Below are 24,685 nucleotides of genomic sequence, written 5' to 3' on the forward strand. Positions count from 1 at the left end.
ATTATTCGACCCGTTCGGATTCGATCCCGGGTCCCCCAGAGCGGTAGGCTGCCACCTTTACCGCTCGGCCATCCGGCCGTCACATTCTTTACTCTATATAACGACATTTTGCTTAATTTTAATTATAGCAATAGAGTTAATTATATGCTTAGTTTTTGAAAAATTTGAATGCCATTGCAAGAAATTGTAAATGTGATAACTTTCTTTGGTCTTTGGTTCAAAAGTAGATTACCGTTGAGCTCGTCTCGGTCCTCTGAGTTCAGATATATATTCAGTCCCGAAATTCCATAGGTAGTAATTTGTACAGCCTGTTTTTTTTCTTGTATAAATTATTCGCGCTCAATAACATTCGAGTTATTTCTATTACTAGATAATGCGTCCCTTTCAGAATAATAAAAGATTCAGACATTCATTTTGTGAGCATTTAACGCCCCCTATAATTCAGGCGAATAGACAGACGATAGTTAGCAGCTGGCAACACTTAACGTCGATCATCGGCAAGTATTTGGAATGTCTATGGTTATATGATAAGTTTTCATAGCTTAATTAAAGGTATGTTTAAAGTGTTTATTATTTTTAAATAAAAATTCATCCTCTAAATTAGACGAAGTACTACACTTTATATAAATTTGTTTCTTCAGATGTGAAATATAAAAAAGTAAATATATAATAATACCATTTTTTTTTACCAAACATTCTTGATTGTAATGCATTATGTGAATTAAATGCAATTGTTATTTAATTTATTGTATTTTTTCACTATTTCTAAGTTATTTCAGGATAGAAAATACAATAAAACACTGGCATCAAAATAGCCAGTGAGTAACTCTATAAAAACCTAAATGGGAATATTGAATCTCCTTCAACTGATGCTTTGAACAGAACTTGTGTAATAATACCCAAATGTGGATTTGTGCTCTGAATTTTCTTTTCTAATGTGTTAACATTATAGAGTTATCGAAAGATTAAAATGTGAAGTTGAGGTTCGGAGTGATGTAGCATTAGCTGCTCTGTCAGATGTCAAGATTGTTATGAAATAGTCCACTACTAAGTTTTCTTATCTACTCCACCCAAAAAAATTTACAATACTTATCGTTAAAAGCAAAATTCATAGCATGATTTGAAAAAAATGTCTCTAAAGATATGGATATATAATTGTATAAAAGAAAATATCTTTGATTATTTACTAATAAGTACATAAAAATGAATTCTTCATAACATACTATTACATAATGAAAATTTTGTTTGATTCCGTAGTTTTCAAAATGTTAGTCTTTTTAGTTTTGGTTCATTCCGTCTTGTAGACATTCTCTTTTAATAACTCTTATAATGAGTTTGTTGGTTTCACAATGAGAGGAGCAGGTAAAAGATTATTTTTAAAAATTGAAGACTAAATGCAAATAAAAATTTGATGTTTTCACACGTCCCTCACAGTCCTAGGAGCATAATAATCTTGTAGTGGTTTGGGTAGCACTGATCACAAAATTAATTTTTCATATGAATAAGTTTTTAATGGCATTATTTCAGATCACAAAATTAATTTTTCAGGAGAAATCTTGGGCTATAGATTCTGTTAAAAAGCATGAATTACCAGCAAAGGATCAATGGCAAGTTGATTTTACTATCAAAAAAATTCATGGGTTAAATTTTATAGACAAAAAACCATCAGATATAACTGGCTGGATCAAACATAGTAATTTACAAAACTTAATATATTATTTCTCAATGTATAAAGAATTATTTTTATTTAAAGGTGGATAGGAAAAAAAAAATCTTTTTAAAAACTGGAGCTACAGTTTAGAAATTCGAACTTCTTGGGTGTCCAAGATCAGATAATATTAAAAAGAATTGTTATTACTACAAATATTTTAAAAAGCATTGTTCTTTTTGCAATATTCTTTCTTATGAACAATTCTTAATTGAACAAAAAACAGACATTTTAAAAATCAATATGTTGTATAGATATTTAATAAATATGTAACAAATATAATTTTAATAACTATTGTATTAAGCTATTTTCCTATTTTACTTTGTCTTATTGTTAAAATATTATTTTAAGTTGTCATGTTTTAATATACTTGGATGTTAAAACAATAAATTTTTTAAAATGTAAAAGAAAATGATATTACAGAGTATCAAGATGTTTTATGAAAACTAAAGAAATGAATTGAGAAGTTTTCTAAATATTAAAATTATTTATAATTTTAATTCACTCGAGAAACTTTTGATCTGAAAATAATTTATAACCTGAAAAATTTTCAGGTTATGAATAATAAGAGTTAAAAACGTTATAAAAAATAATTCTTCCGAACATTCACGAGACATTGTTCTCACTACTTGGCGGCCTCACAACTGAACGGCACGATGGCACACACGTTACAGTTGGCCTGCACAGTCCAAAACTGTGCAGGAAAATCAAATGGTTTTTCGTCTCTACTCTGGTGGCCTGTACAGTTCGCCCCCACACTAACATGAATTTCTCAAGGCCAGGCCTGCACAGTTATTTCTTAAAGGATTTCCTTAACGTGTATGGCCCCATTAAAGGATATTTTTAGTAAAAATAAACAGATTACATATGAATCATTGAATTTTGATATGAAGAAAAGAGTTATAAAATTGTGGAATGTGGTCTTGTTCAAATTAAGACGACACAAAAAGTAAGACATGAAGAAAATGAAAGAATGCAAAATGCAAATATGATACAAGTGGATAGGATATCAAAATAAAGAACATAAGATTTTAATAATTGTGGGAAAAAAGTATGAAGAAATTTAATAAGAGGAAGAATTTATACATATTTTAATATACTTTTCAAAAATAACTTCTTTAATTAAATGTTTCATATTATTTAGTTAATATTATTGTGGTAATTAAAAAAAATTGAAATAATTAATAATTATAAGTAAAGAATGTGTAAATATTTCATTTTTAAGATGTTCTTAGTTACTTGTAACCAATAATAATTGAATGAATAATAGAAGAATTTGCTTATTGTAATCATAGATATTATCTGTTGTCTAATGTTAGAATTATCACATCCTAAAACATACAATTCAGAATATACTTATGAAACTTCATTTAGTGTAATCAGAATTTCAATTATATTTATTATATTTAGGTAAATAGACATTTTTATACTATCTTTTTAGGTTATTAGTTTTATTTATTATGTGGCTGATAACATGGAATCTATTTGTTATCAGTTATTAACAGTTTAAACAGAGCTTTAAATGTTAATTGTTTTCATTCTTATTTGTATTCAATCAGTAATTTAAACTGCTGTCATTTATTATTTCAATTATATGCTAGCTGTTATCAATATCACTTCAATAAACACTAGACAAACGATGATAGATGAAGTGCTGTTATAGATTTTACAGGTGAAAACAAGCACCTGAAGCATCTCAACCTAGAAGGTCTATTGTTCTTTCACAAGCAAGGTAGTGCTCTATAATAGAACTCAGCCACACGTGCAATATTAAAGTGTCAAATTTGACCATTAATATCTTCAAGACCAATGAACCAAATTTGGATGAAATTTAAAATATTTAGTCTCCATGATGAGGATGTTAGGAAGTTTTAAATTTTGAAAAAAATTTGTTGGATTATTTTGGACTTTGCAATCCCAAATTCAGCATTTTTTCCCTAGATTTACAAGAGATTTTAGCGACATCAAGCTACCAGAAAATTTGTGTCTGCGTATGCTTAATTACTCTTTCAAGAACTGACCACCACTTTTGTGATCCTTTTGAAGGTTTTATTTAAAAATATTGAGTATTTATAAAATTATAGCTCATTTTTTAAATGTTAACATTTTATTGGTCAATTGGCTACCACATGACAACATTTTGCCATTACTTTTAATCTATTAATTAATACTTTTATCACGATTTCACTTTTTTATTAACTTCTAACCCTTTGTCTGATCTTCACCAAATTTTTCATAATTATACTCTGGGAACCTGAGGAAAATATAGACTACCATGAAAACCTGGATACCCTCATTTAATTCCTCTTATTAACTTCTTACACCAAATTTATTATACCTATTCCCTGTGACACTGAGGAAATCTGCAGGCTATCACGTGACTATCAGATGAATATAGAGTTATCATGAAAACTATTCTTTTATGGAGTTATTGATCACTGAAAAATACTTCAAATCCCATAAAAACCCTAGTGAAATCAGGCTCTTGAAAAAATAGAGCTTAACAAAAACATCTAAATAAAGGAAACTTTTGAAAGTTGTGGCACATTATACAGACTATAACTACAGGAAGTTTTGGATGAAGCAATGTCACCATGATGATAAATTAGAAAAATAAGCATTGTTACAGAAAAAGGCTTTGAGCTATACTTTGTTCCTTAAAATCATTGCATCTACATTAATTTTGCTGAATGTTGGAACATCTTTGAGCAGTATCAGTGAAGGAAGTTTCAGTACGTGTGTGTGGCAACACTTATGTACTGAGGTCACCAAAACCAGTTACAGTGCCAACAGAAACCAAATATAATTCTTGCCAAAAAAAAAAACTCTTGGCTTACATAGGTAAGCCAGACAAAAATGCTCTGGATTAAACCAAGTGTTTTCTTCCAGTAGTCCAGTTATTTGACAACTGAAGAAAAAGTATAAATCAAACAAATACTGGATAAGACATAACAAATTAACTTGAAAACAAAACTAGTCAAAGTGATGAAAACACATTTCAAACAAGTGCTGAATTGAACTGACAAGTCAAGTGCCTTCAAGGCAACCTAACTCTCAGAAGCAATGCAGATAGTGTTATTAAGAGAAAGTCTACTCAAAATAGTGCAAATACATTAAGTAATATCTGACATTTCTGCTTGAAAGACTTCTGCTGTGAACAGCATGCACAGTGGGACATGAAAGTCCCTATCTGTGCTTTCTCACAAATGCAAACACTAGTTCCTTTATTAGTTAGGTAACATACTGCGTGACACAAAAAGATGCAGGGTTACACAAAATTAGGGTTCTAATCAAGTACCAGGCCTGGACTTGATTAGAACCCTATTAGATTGAACAGTAATATATATATAAACAACAGTGATTATAAACAAGAAGTTAGTAATAAATATATATTTTCAATATTAAAAATAAGTCAAGATCAATTATGTATAAGTAAAAAACAACATTCAATCAATGAAAGGAATCCTTTTTCCCCAGCTCAGGAGATACAATTACAGTAGAGCATCGATTATCCGACCCATGATTAACCGACTTATCGGTTAACCGATTGCGTTCTAGTCGGCAAATTCAAATGTCTGCTAGTGATGTGGCGCTACAATATTTGGTTATGTCTTGGCTACTTTAATATTATTTTTGTTAAATTTTTGCATGTTTTAGCTGGCAGCACTGGCTCGACCATGAAAGGGAGGCTAATATTTAAACCAGGCCTAATACACTATACTAATAATGTATTTTTTCATACTTTTCGGTTATCCAACTTTTCAGTTATCCGACCAACCCCAGTCCCCAATTAAGTCGGATAATCGATGCTCTACTGTAATTAAATCTCCACCAATATAAAAAATAAAAAACAAAGAATACACTTCTTACAAGTTGATTGCTTTATCAAAAGAATGTCAGCAATTTGCTTCAAGGAAGGTTGCTTTCAGGATTTACATCATCATTGAATGGGTGTGTTGTCTTTTATCAACTTACAAGTGTAATTCCACATTACCCCAATTACATATTTAAGTGTTTCAAGATTAGTCACTTATTTAAATAAATATTCATTGATCTTTATTTTGAATTTAGTATATTTTGGGGTTTCTTGGGAATTTTCATCCTTAAAACAAAATGGTCACCAAAAGAAAATAACAACTAAAAATAATACCCAAAACATAAAATAAAGATTGGACTTTGACTTCTTACAGTCTTACATCCTTCTATAAATCAGTCTAGATTCTGTGATCACTCCTAAGCTGACAGACAAAAGTTAGAATGAATTGAACTGTACTTAAAAATTGAATGACTGCTAGTTGTGCTAATTGAATGCTATTTAATTGCTCAATTTAAAAATTGAGTGCTTGATTATTTTTAAAAACATTTATATAGTCTGCTAGCTTAAATAAAACTTAGTCTAACAAATAATGAGCAAAATAAATACTTAATGAAAAATTTGTTTAGTATTAAGTGCTAATTGAGTGCTTCAAAAATGTATAATTTTTATACAAAATTAGTAAAATATAAAACAATTACTGATATATTATTCCACTGGTATCATATGTAAAAGAGTGAAATATAAAGATATTTTTAAAATTGTTTAATATCATTTTGGTGCTCTATCTTAAATTTGAGTTCTCACTTACTTTTTTAAATTTGTATATATGCTTTATTACAATTCAGTGTCATTCCAACTGTCATTAAATTTGCAATTGACAGTTTCTGTCAAATGTTTTTCTGACTATTCAAATGGGATAAATGTGATCAATTGTCAGTTTAGAGAGGTAATGATTTTTAGAAACTAGATACAATATCAATACCTATTTTGTTGAATTAAGAAAATTTAATTTAACCAAATGTCAGGTAAAATAATATTGACTGATGAAAACATATTCACGTAAATGATTGGCATTAGTTTTATCACCTGATGCTTTTGTTACAATCAATTTTTTAGAACTAGAAATTTTCCACCAAGAATGATGGATTAAGAAGAGTACAGATTTCAAGAAATTCAAGAAGAGTAGCAAATGTTTCTACAAATTAAGTAGCCCATACTACCCGTAAAGGATAATGTGTGAAAAAAGCTTTTAAATAACAGGCTTGTTAGACCATTACTCCAACTCATATTCTTTTAAACTTTAATTTCGATTTATTACGGTTTATTGCATATGGTTGCGATTCCAACTGCAGAAGGCATAAAGATTGGTCGTTTTTCCAAATTCCAGCAGTAATTCACCATCAAGATAAAAAAAAACAGAGGTTTTTCACAGCAAAGGCAAATGGAATGGCTTGCCAGAATTAGCAGGCTAAACTTTTCCAGTTCCTCTGTGACAGATAATAAATGTGTTTGCACTAAACATTTAATTTCAGGTAAATGTACAGTACCTAATTGTCTTGTTTGGTAATATTTTTTATAAATTGAGATTGTGTTAACTTGTAATTTGTATAACAGAGAATGGGAAATAGTAAGATGCTTTTCTTAATTCACACTTTAATCCTACTAAACAGTTGTTTCACAACAATTTTTTTAATCCTGAGAAAAATAATGGATGCTCTGTAGAAAAAATTGGTGGGACAGTGAAATATTATGAACCAACCATCTTTTGAGAAAATTTTTTCATGAAGTCATAAAATCCTTTGTTCCCTTCAGAATGGATACAGTGACACACACAATTAAGTTTTAATTTAAAGGTTACAAATAAAATAATATGTAGGATTTACTTAATATTTAAACAAACTGAAGTAAAAGGAGCAATGAAAAGATAAACTTCTTACCTTAATATCTCTTTTATACCTGGACAATGTTTTAAAGCCAAATTACAGAGGAAAAAAAAATTAGTTAAATAGAACAGTAATGTTTATGAAGAAAATAATATGGTTGTGAAGTTTCATCTATGAAAGAACTTCACAAACTTCCCAAGAACTTTCAGAAAGTGTTGTAAATTTAAAAACAGCTTCAGATTTGTGAAATACTGGAAAGAATACTGTTTACATGCAAATTGAAAATGAAAAAGAATTGTATCTATGTTACAAACAGAACTTACTTCTATTATGATACATAATTTGGAGCAGGAATGTGATGCACTTTAGAGAGAACTGGTAACATTAAAAGCAACAGCCACCATAAATGATTTTTATTCTATTGAGTCATTTTAAGGAAATGGTGAAAAAACAAGATTTTTTTACAGGAGTGGTAAACTTCAATGTTCTTCTGGTTGTATTTGACTTATGTTCTGTTGCTGTTCATCATTCAGACCAAAGAAAATTAACATAGTTTCAGGAATTTCTGATGTGCTTGATGAGATTAAGAATGAATTTATGTCATCAGGATCTTGCCTACAGGTTCCAGGTTTCATGATCAATAGTTTCAAGAATTCTGGAAAAATGGACAAATGTTTTGTATGTTTGTTTCTCTGATTTAATTCTCTGGCCAGATAGGAACATTTTACAGCAAACAATGCCTAGTGTATTTTAAAAACTGCCTTAGAGAAAATGTTGCCATAATAGTAGATTGTTTTGAAATTTTTATTGATAGACTTTCATCATGAATCTCGAGAGAAAAATCGATGGCTTCGTTTCATATGGGTCCCATCCAATAAAAGAAATTTTCATTATATTTTTTCAAATTGTTACCTTTTAAATTGGCTGCATAGCCAGGTAAGATTCCTTTCTTCTAAGTTAACATCATAGAGTGAAGGAAATGTGAAATGAGCAACCAATATGGTGGATGATTGTTTTGTTGAGTGGAGCGATGACATTATATCACATGACTGCACCCTCTCTATATAATCTAAGCTGGCTCTTTCATATAAGAATGCCTATCTTTACATATCATTCTATACACACAATGTTATGATTTACCATTAAATATTTTAATTTCTAAAATTAAACTAAAATTTGCAAATATTTACAGTCAATATGAAAACTAATTTTTAAAATCAAAACCTAAAAAAATAAATCTAATGTTCAGAAATTAACTAGAAATTCAATCAGTTTAATTTTTTGGGGGATGGAATGGGGTGGAGTGAAAGGTGGAAAGTGGTGGTATTAAATCATTTTATTTTCATGGCTGTTATACAACAGAGAAAATATTGTAATTGATTAAATTTTCACTGGATTTTTTTGCATTTCTTGACATTTTAAGGTCCTGGTTTCAAAAACATAAAAAAGGAAACAAGATTGTGTAGGCCTGTTTTTTGCTTATACTTAGGACTCATTAAAACAAAACTTTTGAAATTTTGCAGGAATACTTTTAGGCCTATTTATAGAGCATTGATGCTATTACATTTTGGAGATTATAAGACAAGGGGGAAATAGAGGGAGTCATATCTCTAGTGGGATCAGACAATGGAAAGTTTATTCATTATTTAAGTATCCTTTAATCCAGTTGTAGAAATCTGGCAACTCTTAACAGTATCTGTTTCTGTATGTCAGGAATAACTGAAATATAAGCATTTTGCTTTAAGTATGTGAGAGCACACAACACACAACACATCCATTCCCATAGAACTAACAAAAACTTGTTTTATACTCTTAGAATGATACTTGCTCAGATGTCCAAGTTAACAAGGTCTGAGTTTGTGGGTTAGGCAAAAAATAACATTAAAAAAATCTGACAGTCTTTCTTGGCCAGTAGTGACAAGTACAACACTGGTCCAAGTATGACTACTGTATCACAAACATAAATACATTCTTCACCTCATTCACATGGAAGGGAGAATACACTCACTTGGCCAAAGTGCTTCAGCAGCAGTCCAGCCACTGACCACCAATAGATAAAATGGACTCAAAAAATAAATGTTTTTATCATCTATACTATCTACTATACTATTACAAAACTCAAATCAGATATGACAATATACATATTACATGACAAATTCACACAAAAATATCCACATCTCACTGTTATAGAGTGAAACATTGTTGATCAGAAAATAACAATACACAACAACTTTATTCCACGGACAATGCATGAATGTATCAAACAAAAAGTTTCACAACAGATATATCAACTTAATAAAATTACATTCTTTTTGGTACTGAAATGATGCAAAACACATCATTGCTGCATTAATAAGTGTTTACAATGTGTTGTGGCATTTCCACATTTTGGTTGATTATTAAAAAAAATTTGAACACAGATTTTGTTTTTTGGTCTTATTGAATATGGGGGAAAAGTATTATGTGCAGATCTGAGATTTGAGAAATCAGAATGCATTATGGTTGATTTTTTGCTCAATGAGCATTTTTGGTCTTTAAGCTTAACATGGTTATTTGCAATGATTTGTTAGTATTGAATAAAATTTGATCATGAGTACTAATTTTAAAAATTACAAAAGTTATTGATATATAAAATATATGTAAACTATTGATGGTTAAACATTAAAAGTTAGTAGTTGAACTGTAGCTAATTGTAATTAGGAATAAACATCTTAATTGGCAATATTAAATATTTATTTTCATTGTATTGTATTCAATAATGTATTTACAATGTAAAATTTTTATTTGATTAAAAAATTATATTAATGTAAAAAAAGGATTTTATAAAATCCATTACTCTTATTAGACAAATTATATCTGCTAAAATGAGTACAGTGTTTGATTCTACAATGATTGAATATTGTATTTACTAGCAAATTACAATTTATTCAGTTGTTGGCATAGCTTAATAGAAATCATATCTAAGTAAAATGTTATGTTTACATGTAATAATTTGCTTTTTTATATTTTTATGATATATTAAATATGCAGGGTGTTCCAAAAAGATGTACTCACTCATTGATTATCAAATATATAAATACTTTTTTGTAAATAGACGTGTCTTGAAAAACACACAGTCCTAAGAAGTTAAATCAATAAACAAATAAATAAATACATTAATTTAAAACCTATTACTAAATTAAAAAAACATATTATTAATCGTCTATCAAAGAGTGAGTACATCTTTCTGGGACACCCTGTAAATTAATGTTTGTTGTACATTTTATGTTTAAATAACAGTTCCTATATTTATAGTCATTGTATTATATTTAATTATATTTTTAAATATTTTTATTTAAAGAAATCAAATTGGAATTATTTTAGTCAACATGTCTGCTTCTGCAATTTATGTTCTTGATTTAAAAGGCAAGGTAAATAACACTTTTTATTGTTTATCGTAAGTTTTTTTATTGAAATTTATAGAAAATATGATTGAGAAAAGGTAAAATTTAATTAAATGAATTTATTAATAAATGAAAAAATAACAGTGCAAACTTTTAAAATCATATTATGAGAAATCAGCAAATATATACAATGTTGTATTAAGCTCTGAAAAAGATTTATATTAGTATTTTTTGCTTCTTGTAATTATTTATGTAATTAATTAGAAGAATATCATAAGTAAATTTTATTAATTAAAATTAAACAAAGATTATCACATCTTTTTTCTCCAGCAATTTTTATTTTGTAGACATTTTAGGGCTTTTTATTGTTATTCTATGTTCCAAATCCTATAGTTTTTGGAATGTTCCTTCATAAGTCGTATTAAAAAATGAAAGAACATGTGTTCCAAATCTAAAATGGTTTTTATCTGCTGTTCAGTAATTGCTTTATGTCAGAAGATGGCTGTATTAAACATCCATCTTCCGACATACTTCTGACATTAGCCTAAATATGGTCAAATTGCAAAGGAACTATACAAGTCCAAAAATTGGTATTATATGTGCAGAGATCTCTACATGGAGTTCTGTAGAGAGTTTCTCACCAAAGTCCAATAGTATGCGGGTTTAAAAACTTTCACTTTGGGACTTGCAAGTTTTGATAACAACAACTGGCTGATAACATTAAACAGACAATAAAATTTTAATTACTGAATTTATTACAAACGATTACAGTATGTCATGTACAATTTATATTTATCATAAACTATACACTTAATACAACGTTACACATTTATACATGCTACATTTCTTATAAACAATTGTTGTTAACTCAGTAGATTGCCAAATTAAACAAGAGAAATCGTAACAGGAATGTTCATCACCAAAGGTATGTTTCAAGTAAAGATCTACAATACATATGTTTTCTAAGAATTCTTGTCATGCCCTTACAGTATGGAAAAGATAACAGTTTTTTCAGGGTCCATTTAGTATGAATTTTCAAAGAATTCTTATCATTTGTCCCAAAGTGTAATTATCATAATTTATGAAATAGTTGAAGTTTGATTATACTAGACAGATTATTTTTAACTAATTTTATATAGTGTTCTTGGACCGATTGATTATGATAACAATAGCTGATTGATAACATTATCCATGATTATAATAACGAAATTCCACTGTATTAATTATAATAAAACGACAAAAAGCTTAATTTTGAGGGTAGAGATTAATTTTATAAAAAATTGTAAATGCTAATATCAAGTAAAATCTTCATTAAGTTTGGCCTCACTTGAGACATACACAATTCTCTTCAATCTCCCCCATCCCCTTGTCCTTTAACCACCAAAGTTTATAGCATCAATGCCTCGAACACACAAATCTCCATGCAAAATTTCAGAAATTTTCAGCAAAAGTTACAGGAGTTATTTTATTAAGCTTCAAAGTGGCTGAACAAAATCATTTCACATGCTAACATTCACAGAAAAAACTCCCAACTCTTTGCATTTCTTAACATTTCAAGGTTCTGAGATTCCAAAAAATGTAAAAATCTTGGAGGGTCACTTTTATTGACTGGTTGCCATACTGTCCCTCTTACAGGTTTTAGTTTTTTCTTTTACATAGGAAAATAAAATAAAAAACTAAAACCTGTTCAAAATGGAAACCTGCTAGAGTGGAAAAAATAATTCAATATCATGAGATTCCAGTTTACACAGGTTTTACTATATTAATATAGTAATAATATTTAATAATGATGAACGATTACTTTTTGTGACATCAACACAATGGCAGCAATTTTTAATCATATTTTAATTTAAAAATAAGTTTTCTGTATGTGGTCTTGATTTTCGTGTATCTAATTCTGTTCTTAAGAACCTTTTGAATTGAAATCATATGCCTTCTGTTCTAGACTGGAAAGTTTGTATATAGTTAATTGGGCCTCCAGCCCTAAGCATTCCATATCTGGTTTTGATTTTCATCTGTCTAATTCTTGAGATTAGTGAAGAACGGATGGACAGACAACAGTGGGAAACTATAGGTCTAAAACTTGAAAATTGCAGCCCAATAATTGCGTAAATGTTAAATTAATTATATTTTAATCTAATAAATATGTTAAATATATTAATGTTATAAAAATATTATTAATGTAGCATCCATTATGCTATCAATAACTATTCAAATTATAATAAAATTTTATTTATATTTTTTAGGTGTTAATTTCACGGAATTATAGAGGTGATATTGACATGTCTGTAATAGATAAATTTATGCCATTGTTAATGGAAAAAGAGGAAGAAGGATGCATGAGTCCAATTTTGTCACACAATAGTGTTACATTTATGTACATTAAATATAACAATTTATATCGTATCCTTTCTAATACTGAATTGTTTATAATTAAAATAATAATAATATAATTAATAAATTATATTTCTTTTATATACATATTATATGCAGTACAATTAATAAATTTCCAAATTGAAATTATTGACTAGAGTTATGGAATAATTTCAGCTTTATATTCTTTTCAAAATAATTCTTATTATAATATATTTTTGTGCAGATGCTGAAAGTAAATTTGGAATAATATATTGAACTTAGGTTGAAACTGCATTCACTTCTTCAGTACTGCTGAAATGTTGACCATAAAACATGTATTTTTCAATATATGTTTTATGGTCATCATTTTAGTAGTAATGAAGAAGGTTGGGAAAAAATATTTACAGGGAAAAAGTTTAGAGAATTTATAGGATGAGGAAATTTCCTGGTTCAATGTGTATCTAGTTCTCATTAAAGAGAGTATATGGAAGGGAAGTACAGTAGACTCTCCCTCTTGTGGACTGATCAAAGGCAACCAAGAATTTTTGAGTATATTGTACCCCACTCTGAATTTTCTGTTTCATGTTTAGGAACTCTACCTACTGATCTGATGATTTTACAATCTTCTACACTTACTCTTGCAAAATGTATACATTTTCCTCTATTTCAGCCCTCGCATGCATATGTCAAGAATGATGCATGCATGTGAGGACTCATTCCTGATGTCTTTGTGCTTTTTCAGTGCTTGTCTCTGCCTAGTTCAGAATGGATGTATTTTATGCACATTAAAATGTCAATATAGAGACAACATGTGGTAATCATCAATGAAAAAGAATTAAGGTGATTGGGGAGTAGAAAAGAGTGAATTAATAAAGAAGAAAGAAGATGAACTTAATGTTGAAACACTGAATGTGACTGAGTTAATTAAAATTACCTAGAATCAAAAGGTTTGTTTCTAAAAGCAATTCTTATTTTGGATAAAGCACTATCACACTCAAATGAAGAAACCTCGAAGAATGGAGATTTTATTGTTCAATTTTTGTCTCCAAACATTCACTAGCTTGCTGCAACCATTAGATCAATGTACAATTGAAGCATTCAAGAGATGATATCAAAAGCTTATGCTTCAGTCAGTTTTTGTGACTGATTGATACTATTATGTTGGATAATCTTAAATCACTAAACATTTAAAGGATGCAATATTTTGGTCTGCTTAAGCATGGGAAAGACTTCAAAGCTGTACCCTGAAAAAATATTTGAATAAACTTTTCAATGAAATTTCTGAGGATTCAGAAGAAATCTCAGAGATTGGTTTGACAAATACTACACATGAACTTCCTGTTTCTGAAAGAATCACAGAAACAGAAATTACAGAGTGGTTAAGGTTACCTTGAAGTTTGAAGAAAAGCACACTATATCATATCTATCAACCACTGCTGACATGATAATGATGTAGCAGCAAAAATTGAGCAAAGAACAAAAGAAACAACTTTAAAAGTTGTTATGTTAAAGTTGTTATTTTTAAAATTAATTGTAATTGTCAAAAATAATGCCAAAGACAAAATAAACATTTTTATACAAACAGTATAGTAGGCATATATGTTAGTCTCACTTAAAAAATATCACTCTTTTATCTGGATCTTTCTCAAATGTAGATCACTCAGTTCCATCTGCATTAGTTCAGATATGGGAGAGTCTATGTATTGGTAGTACTAAGTAATAACTCATAATATTACTTCATTTGTAAACGAATGGGTTTAACTATATAAGTTAATGTCATAATTTTATTCAAGAATTACAGTAGAGCATCAGTTATCTCAATACAATCAACCGAAACATCAGTTAACCGAAAGTGTTTCAGTCGGCAAATTAAAATTTCTGCTAATGCTGTGGCGCTGCAATATTTGGCTACGTCTTGGGTTACTCCAATATTATTTTTGTTGGTGTGCATGTTTTAGCTGGCAGCATTGGCGCGACCATGAGAGGGTGGGTACTTAAGGACGTGCCAGTATTTAAACAAGGGTTTTTGTTTTCCATCGTGAGTGGCAAGTTTTGCTTGTTTTGTGTGGTATTTTTCTGAGGACTGTGCATTGTGCTGAATTGGAACGTTTTTGATATTAGATTAACTTCTGAAATATAATTTTGCTTTTATATTTTTCAATATATTTACAGTAGAGCGTCGTTTATCTGAAAGTCGATCAACCGAAACGTCAGTTAACCAAAAGCTTTCCAGTCGGACTGTCATGCTGAATCAAACGTTTTTGATACTAGATTAACTTCTAAAGTATAATTTTTTTGTTTTTATATTTTTCAATATATTTATTTTGTTTGAACAAAATAAAAAAATAATTTTTTACGATACAATAGCCACGATTATTATTATAAAAATTTTCGTTAGGCTTAAAATCGACGAAAATTCAACGCAAAGTGACATGCAGTGGAGAAAAATTTCAACATGGGATAGGTTAATATATTTTTTCGTACATAATCGGTTATCCGAAAAATAAGTTATCTGAACAACCCCAAGTTCCCAATTGATTCGGATAAACGATGCTCTACTGTATTTTGTTTGTGCAAAATAAAGAAATAATTTTTAATGGTACAATAGCCACAATTGTTGTTATTTTTAAAAATTTTTGTTAGGCTTAACATCAACGAAAATTCAATGCAAAGTGACACTCAACAGAGAAAAATTTCAACATGGAATAGGTTAATATATTTTTTGTACATGATCGGTTATCCGAAAAATCAGTTATCTGAACAACCCCAGTCTTGAATTGTTTTGGATAATCAATGCTCTACTGTACAAAAAAACTTCAATTCAAAAATAATTTGGCTAATTGAAGTTGTTTTTTTGGTCCCTTGAGTTTTGGAATAACAAGGTTTTACTGTACCTTACCATCATCAGCCACAAACAAACTGATTGAATGTGTTTGGTAGCATTGGCCATCACTTTGTGGAAACAATTCATCATGGTGAACAGAAACAGTTTGTGTTTACACAGAGAAATATTTATTTTCACAATCCAGGATTTGATTACAATGTAAGGCAAGCTACGTTAGATTTCTTTAGTTAGTTTACTTGAAGATGACTTTGTAGTCAAATCCTGGGTTGTGAAATTAAATATTTTTGTGTGTAAATACAAACTGTTTTTTGTTCTCTATGATCAAATGTGTTTAATTTACAAGAGCTAAACTTAGTTGGTCATGTGTTATCTGATTTTGGTATTGTGTGTTCATTTCTGATGGAGTATAATATTGTAACACAATGTAAGTTTATGTAGCAAGAAATAGAAAAAATATCTAAAAGATACATTGTGAGTAGTATGTTTATTTCTCATTGTGGGTATTACTGGGTTCTACGAGCCAATTTTTCCACTTTCTTGGGATTCGGGAACAGGAAAATGAAAAATCTTCCTGAGAATGGATTGGAAGGAATTCCTGCTTGGAACCATAGTAATCCTACTATTATATGCATGTGCCAATGCAGCAGCAGCAACAAAACAGAGTAATTAGGTTGGAAACTAATTGATTGTACTTCGTATGTTTATTAATATATATATACACTTTTCCTTAACTAATTTAAGTTGTGGCCACAACAAAGAAAAATGCAAATATTGCTCTTGTGTTTGTTTTTCTTCACAAAATTGTACAGGTAAATATAATTTGTTGAGAGATTGTTAATATTTTATTACTTTTTATTAAATATCTGATTAGCAATACTATTTTGTTATTTTCCTCAAATCAGGATATTTTTGCCTTTGTAAAAAAAGTAAAATCACGCAATCACACACACAATATGTATATGGGTGTTTCAAAAGTCTAGATATACATAATGTAATGTTTCTATGAATGATGATAGGCCAAACTAAACAATGGGAGTATGTTCTGATACATGGTGAATACAATAATGACCATAAAGTTGACTGAATGGTATTTTTAATGTCATTCAAAAAATATTTTTAAAACTATGCATCTGAGACCAAAAATGTCAATTAGAAAGTTGTAGGTCATACAAAAATCAGTAAGAAACTGCTTTTTTTCAGTACATAAACATGAAAATAAAATAAAAAAACAAATCCAAAAAGCACCTTTAGTTGTTTTGTCTCAATTATTGGGTTGTTTGGAAAGTAATTTTGTTTTTTTATTACTACAGGAATTAGATGTATATTTACCACCAATTTCATTTTAAACCACATTTTCATTATATACTTTGACAGCTGATATTTTAAGACTTATTTGTAAAAAATTTTGTTTGATTCTGTACAATTGTTTTTTTTTCGGTGTCCCATCAAACATGGAAAGTCGAAAGCATCATTTTTGGCATATTTTGCTTTTTTTAACTAAAAAACCAAAATGCTGTTCAAACAAGAAAAAAATTGTGGTACATGTTTGGAGAAGATGTGTTGAGAGAAAGACAGTGCCAAAACTGGTTTACAAAATTGCGTTCTGGCAATTTTAATATCGAAGATACACCACATTCTGGATGGCCATTTGAAGCCAATGAAAACAAAATAAAGGTACTGATTGAAGCAAACTGTTGAATAACAACACGTGAAATCACTAAGAGATTAAATTTGTCGAATTGAACTGTTTATGATTACTTGAAAGAAATTGGTTTTGTTTCAAAGCTTGATATATGGGTTCCACATGTTCTTAAAGAGAGATGCTCCCTTTGGTGGGATTTTAAGGAAATTTTTTTTCCAGCTTTTATCAGATAATTTAACAATTGATTCGAAAGTGTACTGCCATCGAGTAAACAAATTGAGTAATATCATGAAACAGAAGAGGCCAGAATTGATCAACAATAAAAGTGTAGTGTTTTACCATGATAATGCCAAATTTCACACAAGTTTGGTAACTTGTCAGAAACTGTTACAGCTTAGATGGGATGTGCTATCACACCAACCATATTCACCAGATCAGGCACACTCAGATATTACTTGTTCTAGTCTATACAAATTTTTTTAAACTAAAACATTTACTTGAAAATGTCAAAAATCACTTGGATCAGTTTTTTTGTAAGCAAAGATTAAACTTTTATGAACATGGAATTGTGCTATTACCAGAAACAATATCAACAGGTATTTGACCAAAATGGTCAATTTATAATTCAATAAAATATTTATTACAAGATTATTGTTTTTTTTTCCCCCACGGAAAAAATGAAATTACTTTTCGAACAACCAAATAGAACGTTGCAGGTGCTTTAATATTTGCTGAATATATCACCTAGCCATGTTATGTTTGAAATATAAATTATTTTTTGTATGTGCCAATGTCAAGACATCCGAACTTGTCACAAATACAAAAAAATATAAAAAATTTTGCAATGTTGATAAGGTAATGGACTTCCATTTCTATGCCCCTATGTTCATAAAAAGAAACACTTTTATCAATTTTATACAAAAAATTATAAAGAGAACTACTTCAGAATATAAAAAAAGTGAAATTACTGATATTTTAAAAATTTATTTATTAAACCATTATCCAAAAAGGCTTCTGGAGGATTGGCTGAAACATATTGAATATAATGTTAACAATAATGGTAATGATAAAGAATATAATAATCAACAGAGTACAAAATTTTTTAAACTCACTTATGTAAAAAATGTGTGAGAGAGAATAAAAAATGAATTAAAGAGATTTAATATAAAATTGGTATTTGATCATTATAATACAGTGGAACCTCGGTATACGACCTTAATCCATTCCTGATGTTTGGACTTATACCGAATAGGACGTATACCAAACCAACCTTTCCCATAAGAAGTAATGTAAAAATGATTAATCCGTTCTCATGTAAAAAAAAAACCCTCTTGATATGAAATATTAATGAGGTTGTAAAATAATTAAAACACTGTTTGAGCACATTAATAAAAAAATAAATTTTATTATAGATTTTTAAAGTTATTACAGTATATTGTATTATATTATTTAAATCATTAAATCAAAATCAAAGCAAATCAAACTCTCCTTAATACTAATAATCTGTTTAGAAATTGATTAAACCCCTTTCGCAACGTTAGCAGATTTAATAATGTCTTTATTTTTCACGATTATCGATATCGTCGTTCTCGGAATATGGTATGCAACAGTTAAATCTCGAACACCCATGCCACCTTCATATTTCTCAACAATCTCTTTATTTTTTGTTCAATTGTGATTCTAGTCATTTTTTTAAGTTTTCTGTTGCTTTTCATTTGTCTTTTTGCAATTCACGATTAATAAAAAGTTTTACTTACAAATTAAAATCAGAAAAAATTTAACAAAGTTATAGACCATGGGACCGCGAATGTCTAGTCTGGTCTAGTACACCGATAGTGCTACTTGTTCATAGATGGCGCGTATAATTGAATTAAATCGTATACTGAGCAAAATTTTTTTCGTCTAAACAGGATGTATTCCGAATTGGACGTATTGTAAAGCAGACGTATACCAAGGTTCCACTGTAAAGCACAGAAGCATATATGTCTGAATAATTTAAATAGAATGAATAAATTTTTTTTAATATAACTTTTATGTATTTTTATCTTGTGAGTTTAATTGAAACACCAACTGAAAAGAGACTGCTTTAGAGTCTGAAATGTGTTTTGGGTGTATTATATATATATTAGTTTTAATTATTGTAAAATCTCTCTTTGTTTTGTAAACTTCAGTGGTGTGTGGTGACATTTGATGATAGGGAAGCTACATTTCCATAAAAATTTTAAACAAATACTGGAAATGACAAAAATAAACAGTGTATTTATTTTAATTCTGAAATAGATAATTGGCATAAACAAGATATTTTTTATAAACTATTCGGCAATTTTTTCTGCAAAGTCATTAATTAATTTATCATAAAAATCACTTGTTGTTGATTCCATCAAAGTATGTAAAAGCTCTTTTTCTGTTGAAAGCAATGCCAGTGACGACAATCTTTCCTCTGACTGAGTGTTCCTTACAAATATATGAATTCGCTTTGTGGTTGAAAAACTGCGCTCAACAAACTCATAGATAGTACCATAAAAATTAATGATATTAAATCATATAATTTTTTTAGTACATCATTGTTTAGATCATTATTAATTAGAATATTTTTTTATGTCTAAGAGTGATTTACCAATATAGTCTGGACACAAATATAAATATTGCAATTCACTATGTAATTTAGATAAATCAAAAAATTTTCCATAAAATTTACTTAAAGAATTAAAGCTTGCTTAGGAAAATTGTTTTTCATAATACAGGGTGTCCCAAAAAGATGTACCCACTCTTTGATAGACAATTAATAATGTTTTTTTAAATTAATGTATTTATTTATTTGTTTATTGATTTAACTTCTTAGGACTGTGTGTTTGTCAAGACATGTCTATTTACAAAAAATTTATATATTTGACAATCAAAGAGTGAGTACATCTTTTTGGGACACCCTGTATTTAAAATTAATATCTAAAAGTGATAAAAATTCTAAAGATTTTGTCTGAATATCTGTCAATATAATTATAATTAAACATAGCTTTGTAAAGAAACATACATAAAAATAACAAAATATTCTTTCTAAATCTTAAAACAATGCACTTAGTGAAATAGCTCCCTACAAGTAGCTAATGGATAGAATCATTGAAAGCGTTATATGATATTTTGGTGTGTAGCATCCACGAGCTAAATCACGAAGTTGGTGCTCTGTAAAGCACATGCATGAATGTCTGTAATCTGGCTGCTTTACAAGATTTGGATATTTTCATAGTGGAAACTGTTCTGTATTCGACAATACAGTGCTTCCATTGGAAATATGCATATACCAGGGGTGGCCAGACTCTTTAGAACTTGAGCCATATATTGAAAACAGAATTCATTGAAGAGCCGCATATACATATATACATATTTTTCCACAGCAATTCATTTAAATATTTATAAAAAAAAAAACAACACTTTAGCTATTATTTCATTTTATATTATGTTTTATAATACAATATAATTTTTTTTTAATAATAAATAAATTATAATTGCCATATTAAGTAGCATAATCTAAATTTAAAAACCAAAAACTGCTAAAACGTTTCCTAGTTTCAATTGTCAATAAGGAAATATAAATTTCAAAACTATTAACATTATAGAAATTGTTATTCATTATATATTCATTTTTAATGTTGATTTGGATAAATAAGCAGCATTATTTTTTTCTATTAATGTTTTTACGTATTATGATATTTAATAAATATTAATTTATTTTTCAATAAATAATGTATAACGTCGCCATATTTTGACTTTTTTATTTCAAACAATATATTATTTATTTTATATTATCCAGGAATCATACATAAAAAATAATAAAAGCAAAATTAAAATAAAAACAAATTTGGTATAAATTTAAGTATCTTGCAGTGAGCCACAAGTATACTAGAAAAGAGCCGCATGTGGCTCAAGAGCCACAGTTTGGCCACCGTGGGCATATACGAATTTATATTTTAGAAAATACAAGGGAAGCAGTGCTTTCACAGCTTCCATGGACAGCACGCCACTGATGAACTTAAATCCACAATAAATTTAAGAAAGTTTTTGTTCATATTCACTGGTGTGAGAAGTTTTAACATAAATAATAAATAACTGATTTAAGTTTAGTAGAATAGTTCAATGAAATTAAGGGCAAAAAGCAAAAAACAATACAAGAATCAAACAGAATACGTTAAAATCATTCAATTAAAATATATTAAAAAACATTGAATTTGAATACATTAGTATTTTTAATTATTATATAAATCAATTTCTAATGTATTAATGAATGCATTTGTTATAAATAGACAAATATCAACTCTAGCAAAAAATTGTTTATTTTATGATGATGCAAACTTTTGTAATGAGTAGAAATTTAAGACTATGTGTTTAATAAAAATTTAAAATAATTTTTTATTGTAGGTTTTTATTGAATATTTCAAAGAATTGGAGGAAGAAAGTATTCGTGATAATTTTGTTATCATATATGAACTTTTAGATGAATTGATGGATTTTGGTTATCCTCAAACAACTGATAGTAAAATATTACAAGAGTAAGTTGCTTTCTTTCTAATTGTTTTAATAGTGTAAATTATTAAATTTTTTTTTATAAAACTGTTTTTAAATTGTTAATTACTTATATCTGTTTAATTACCATATAAAGTACATTGATCAGTAAAGGCCACCCTAATTTTTTGAAATAATACAATTTTTATTATATTTAAACAAAAAAACTAGTGACGGGAGTAAATATAGATGTAAAGAAATTAGTTAGTCTACTTACAATCAAAAATAAAAACACAAATTTTTTATTCAAAGAGTCAAATATAATGCTGTTGCAAAAATATAAGTCTAGTGGTATTTAATAGCCAGTGAAACCACCATTTTTTAAACTAACCTTGTAAATCCTATCTTTCATAGAGCTAACAAGATTTTGAAATACATTTAAATCAACTTTTTTCCACAGTTACAATTACAGCTTTGAGTTTTTCAATACTGCGATAATGTCTTTGTGACCATTATATTGGCACACGATGGCTACATTGACAATACCTAAGTTAGGACAATACCTAAGTTAGGATTTGTGACTTTAGGTGCACAGTAACCTTCTAAATAATTATTGTGCGAGTAATCACATATGAAGGAATGAATGGGCTCAGGACGGAGGAGGTAGTTTAGAAACAGTAATTGGAAATAACACACTCCACTACACATTTAACCATAAAACAAATGTTTATTCTTCAAGTAAATATAAATAGATGGAGAGCCTAAACCTTTATGTGTGCCTATCAGAGAGTGTTTACGACTGTGTACACGGGTCAATAAATACCTGGATTTGTGATGTTCAGTTAGACATCCAGAAGAGGGAAAGGCTTGAGTATAATGAGTCCTGAATAGTCCACAATAATTAAATCAAAATTATGACCATACAAATATTTTGGGTCAGAGCACAATAATCCTTTTTAATAGTCCAATCAGAGACATTTTACCTGAGTGATATTGTGAAAAATTTTAATGCTGTGTACTTGGCGTCAGATCCTCTAAGAAAAGGTCAGCATCAATTGTATTGTATGTATTTTTTAATGTCATTTCGTCGGTTTTAAGTTGTTACCATCTGTCTCTGATTGGACTATTAACCCTTTGCCCCCGAAGGTACCGATCTATTGTTACCCTGGCTTTTTAAGCAAAACTTAGAGGGTACCGATTCATCGTCAGCACTTAAGGGCATCGTCTTGTCTATCGTCTGTTTTACATATTTTTGTCCAGGTGATGTTTTGTTGACTTAAAAAATTTTAATTAATGCTTTTTTTTTCTTAATTTATTTTTTTCTAGCAATTTTTTATTTCATTTTTCACATATTCATGCAACAATATTACTATAATAAGTTCATTTATGCTATAATAAGTTTATTTAGCTATAATAAGTCATCGTGTTATAAATATTCAAGTTGTGGCATTCAGTTCTGATATTTTATATATTTTTTTAATTTTTATTTTAATTGAAAATATCAGCAAATGTTACATGTATTGCTACTGGTAATCATATGTTTATTACAAAAATATATGATCTCATTCGATATGAAGTGAATAAAGTATAATAGTTCATTATATTAGTTAATAGCAGTATAAAATTCTGATTTCAAACAAATGTTTGATATAATGTTCGATAATTTCACAACGAATAAACATACATGCATAATTGTTATATCAAATTGTACAGAACAATATTCTGTCTTTCTGGCTCAGTGCCAGCAAACAAATATGTAACTAGACAATGTTAATTTTCACAAAATGTTACAAATTATCAAGTTTGTGTGTCAGTTCTGATATATATTATTTTTTTTCTTATAAATTTTTCTAATAAAATGTATTGAAAAATGTCTTATTGAAAACTAAAGATATTAATAAATGTAACCAATTTTTTTCATATAGATATAATGATAATTTGATTTTTGGTGAATTTTTAAAATAATATCGCCTGGCTGACCTATATTGCCTTAGGAGGGATCGCAAAATAAACGTAAACAAGATGTTGGGGAAAAGGGTTAAAAAGGATTATTGTGTTCTGACCCAAAACATTTGTATGGTCATAATTTTGATTTAATCAACAATTTTTATCCTTGGAACTTTGTTGATCCACAATAATTAGTTTGGAGTGGCCAAGGTCAGGGAAAAATGGTGAGAATTCAAAAAGATTGATGATGAGCACACACTTCAAAACAGGCAATATTCATCAGACAATTTTAGATGAATATGTTATTGTCCGATGATAATTTAAATTATTAGTAAATGTAATTATTTTTAAAATTAAATTTAGATGAATATGAAAAATAAAACATCAAAGATTTCATATCTGCAATATTTATTTAATGTGCAAATGAATTTTAAGCCATGCCATAGTGTTGTATTATGTGTATGTATAATTAATTTTTGAATCATTAAATTATTTAGCACATTTGATAGTCTCAAGATATTTCAGCAGACTTTCACCTTTGTAAAAGTCAATTACTGTATTAAGAATTTAGTTTTTAGAGATAAACAAATTAAAATTAATAAAGGTTT

General features: G+C 28.5%; 1 protein-coding gene across 1 annotated transcript in view; it reads left to right on the forward strand.

Annotated features, from left to right (window-relative positions):
* The first annotated feature begins 459 nt into the window (after positions 1–459).
* AP-1mu (adaptor protein complex 1, mu subunit) overlaps positions 460–24,685 on the forward strand; it is a 43,684-nt gene continuing 19,458 nt past the window's right edge. Inside the window, exons 1-5 of the mRNA XM_067280979.1 lie at positions 460–552; positions 10,749–10,818; positions 13,038–13,194; positions 16,733–16,800; positions 22,047–22,177. Coding sequence (XP_067137080.1) covers positions 10,777–10,818; positions 13,038–13,194; positions 16,733–16,800; positions 22,047–22,177 — 398 coding nt within the window. The 5' untranslated portion in view covers positions 460–552; positions 10,749–10,776. The remainder of the gene's footprint in view (positions 553–10,748; positions 10,819–13,037; positions 13,195–16,732; positions 16,801–22,046; positions 22,178–24,685) is intronic.

Source organism: Centruroides vittatus, unplaced genomic scaffold (assembly GCF_030686945.1).
Source record: "Centruroides vittatus isolate TY-2023 unplaced genomic scaffold, ASM3068694v2 contig_900, whole genome shotgun sequence".
NCBI classification, from domain to species: Eukaryota; Metazoa; Arthropoda; class Arachnida; order Scorpiones; family Buthidae; genus Centruroides; species Centruroides vittatus.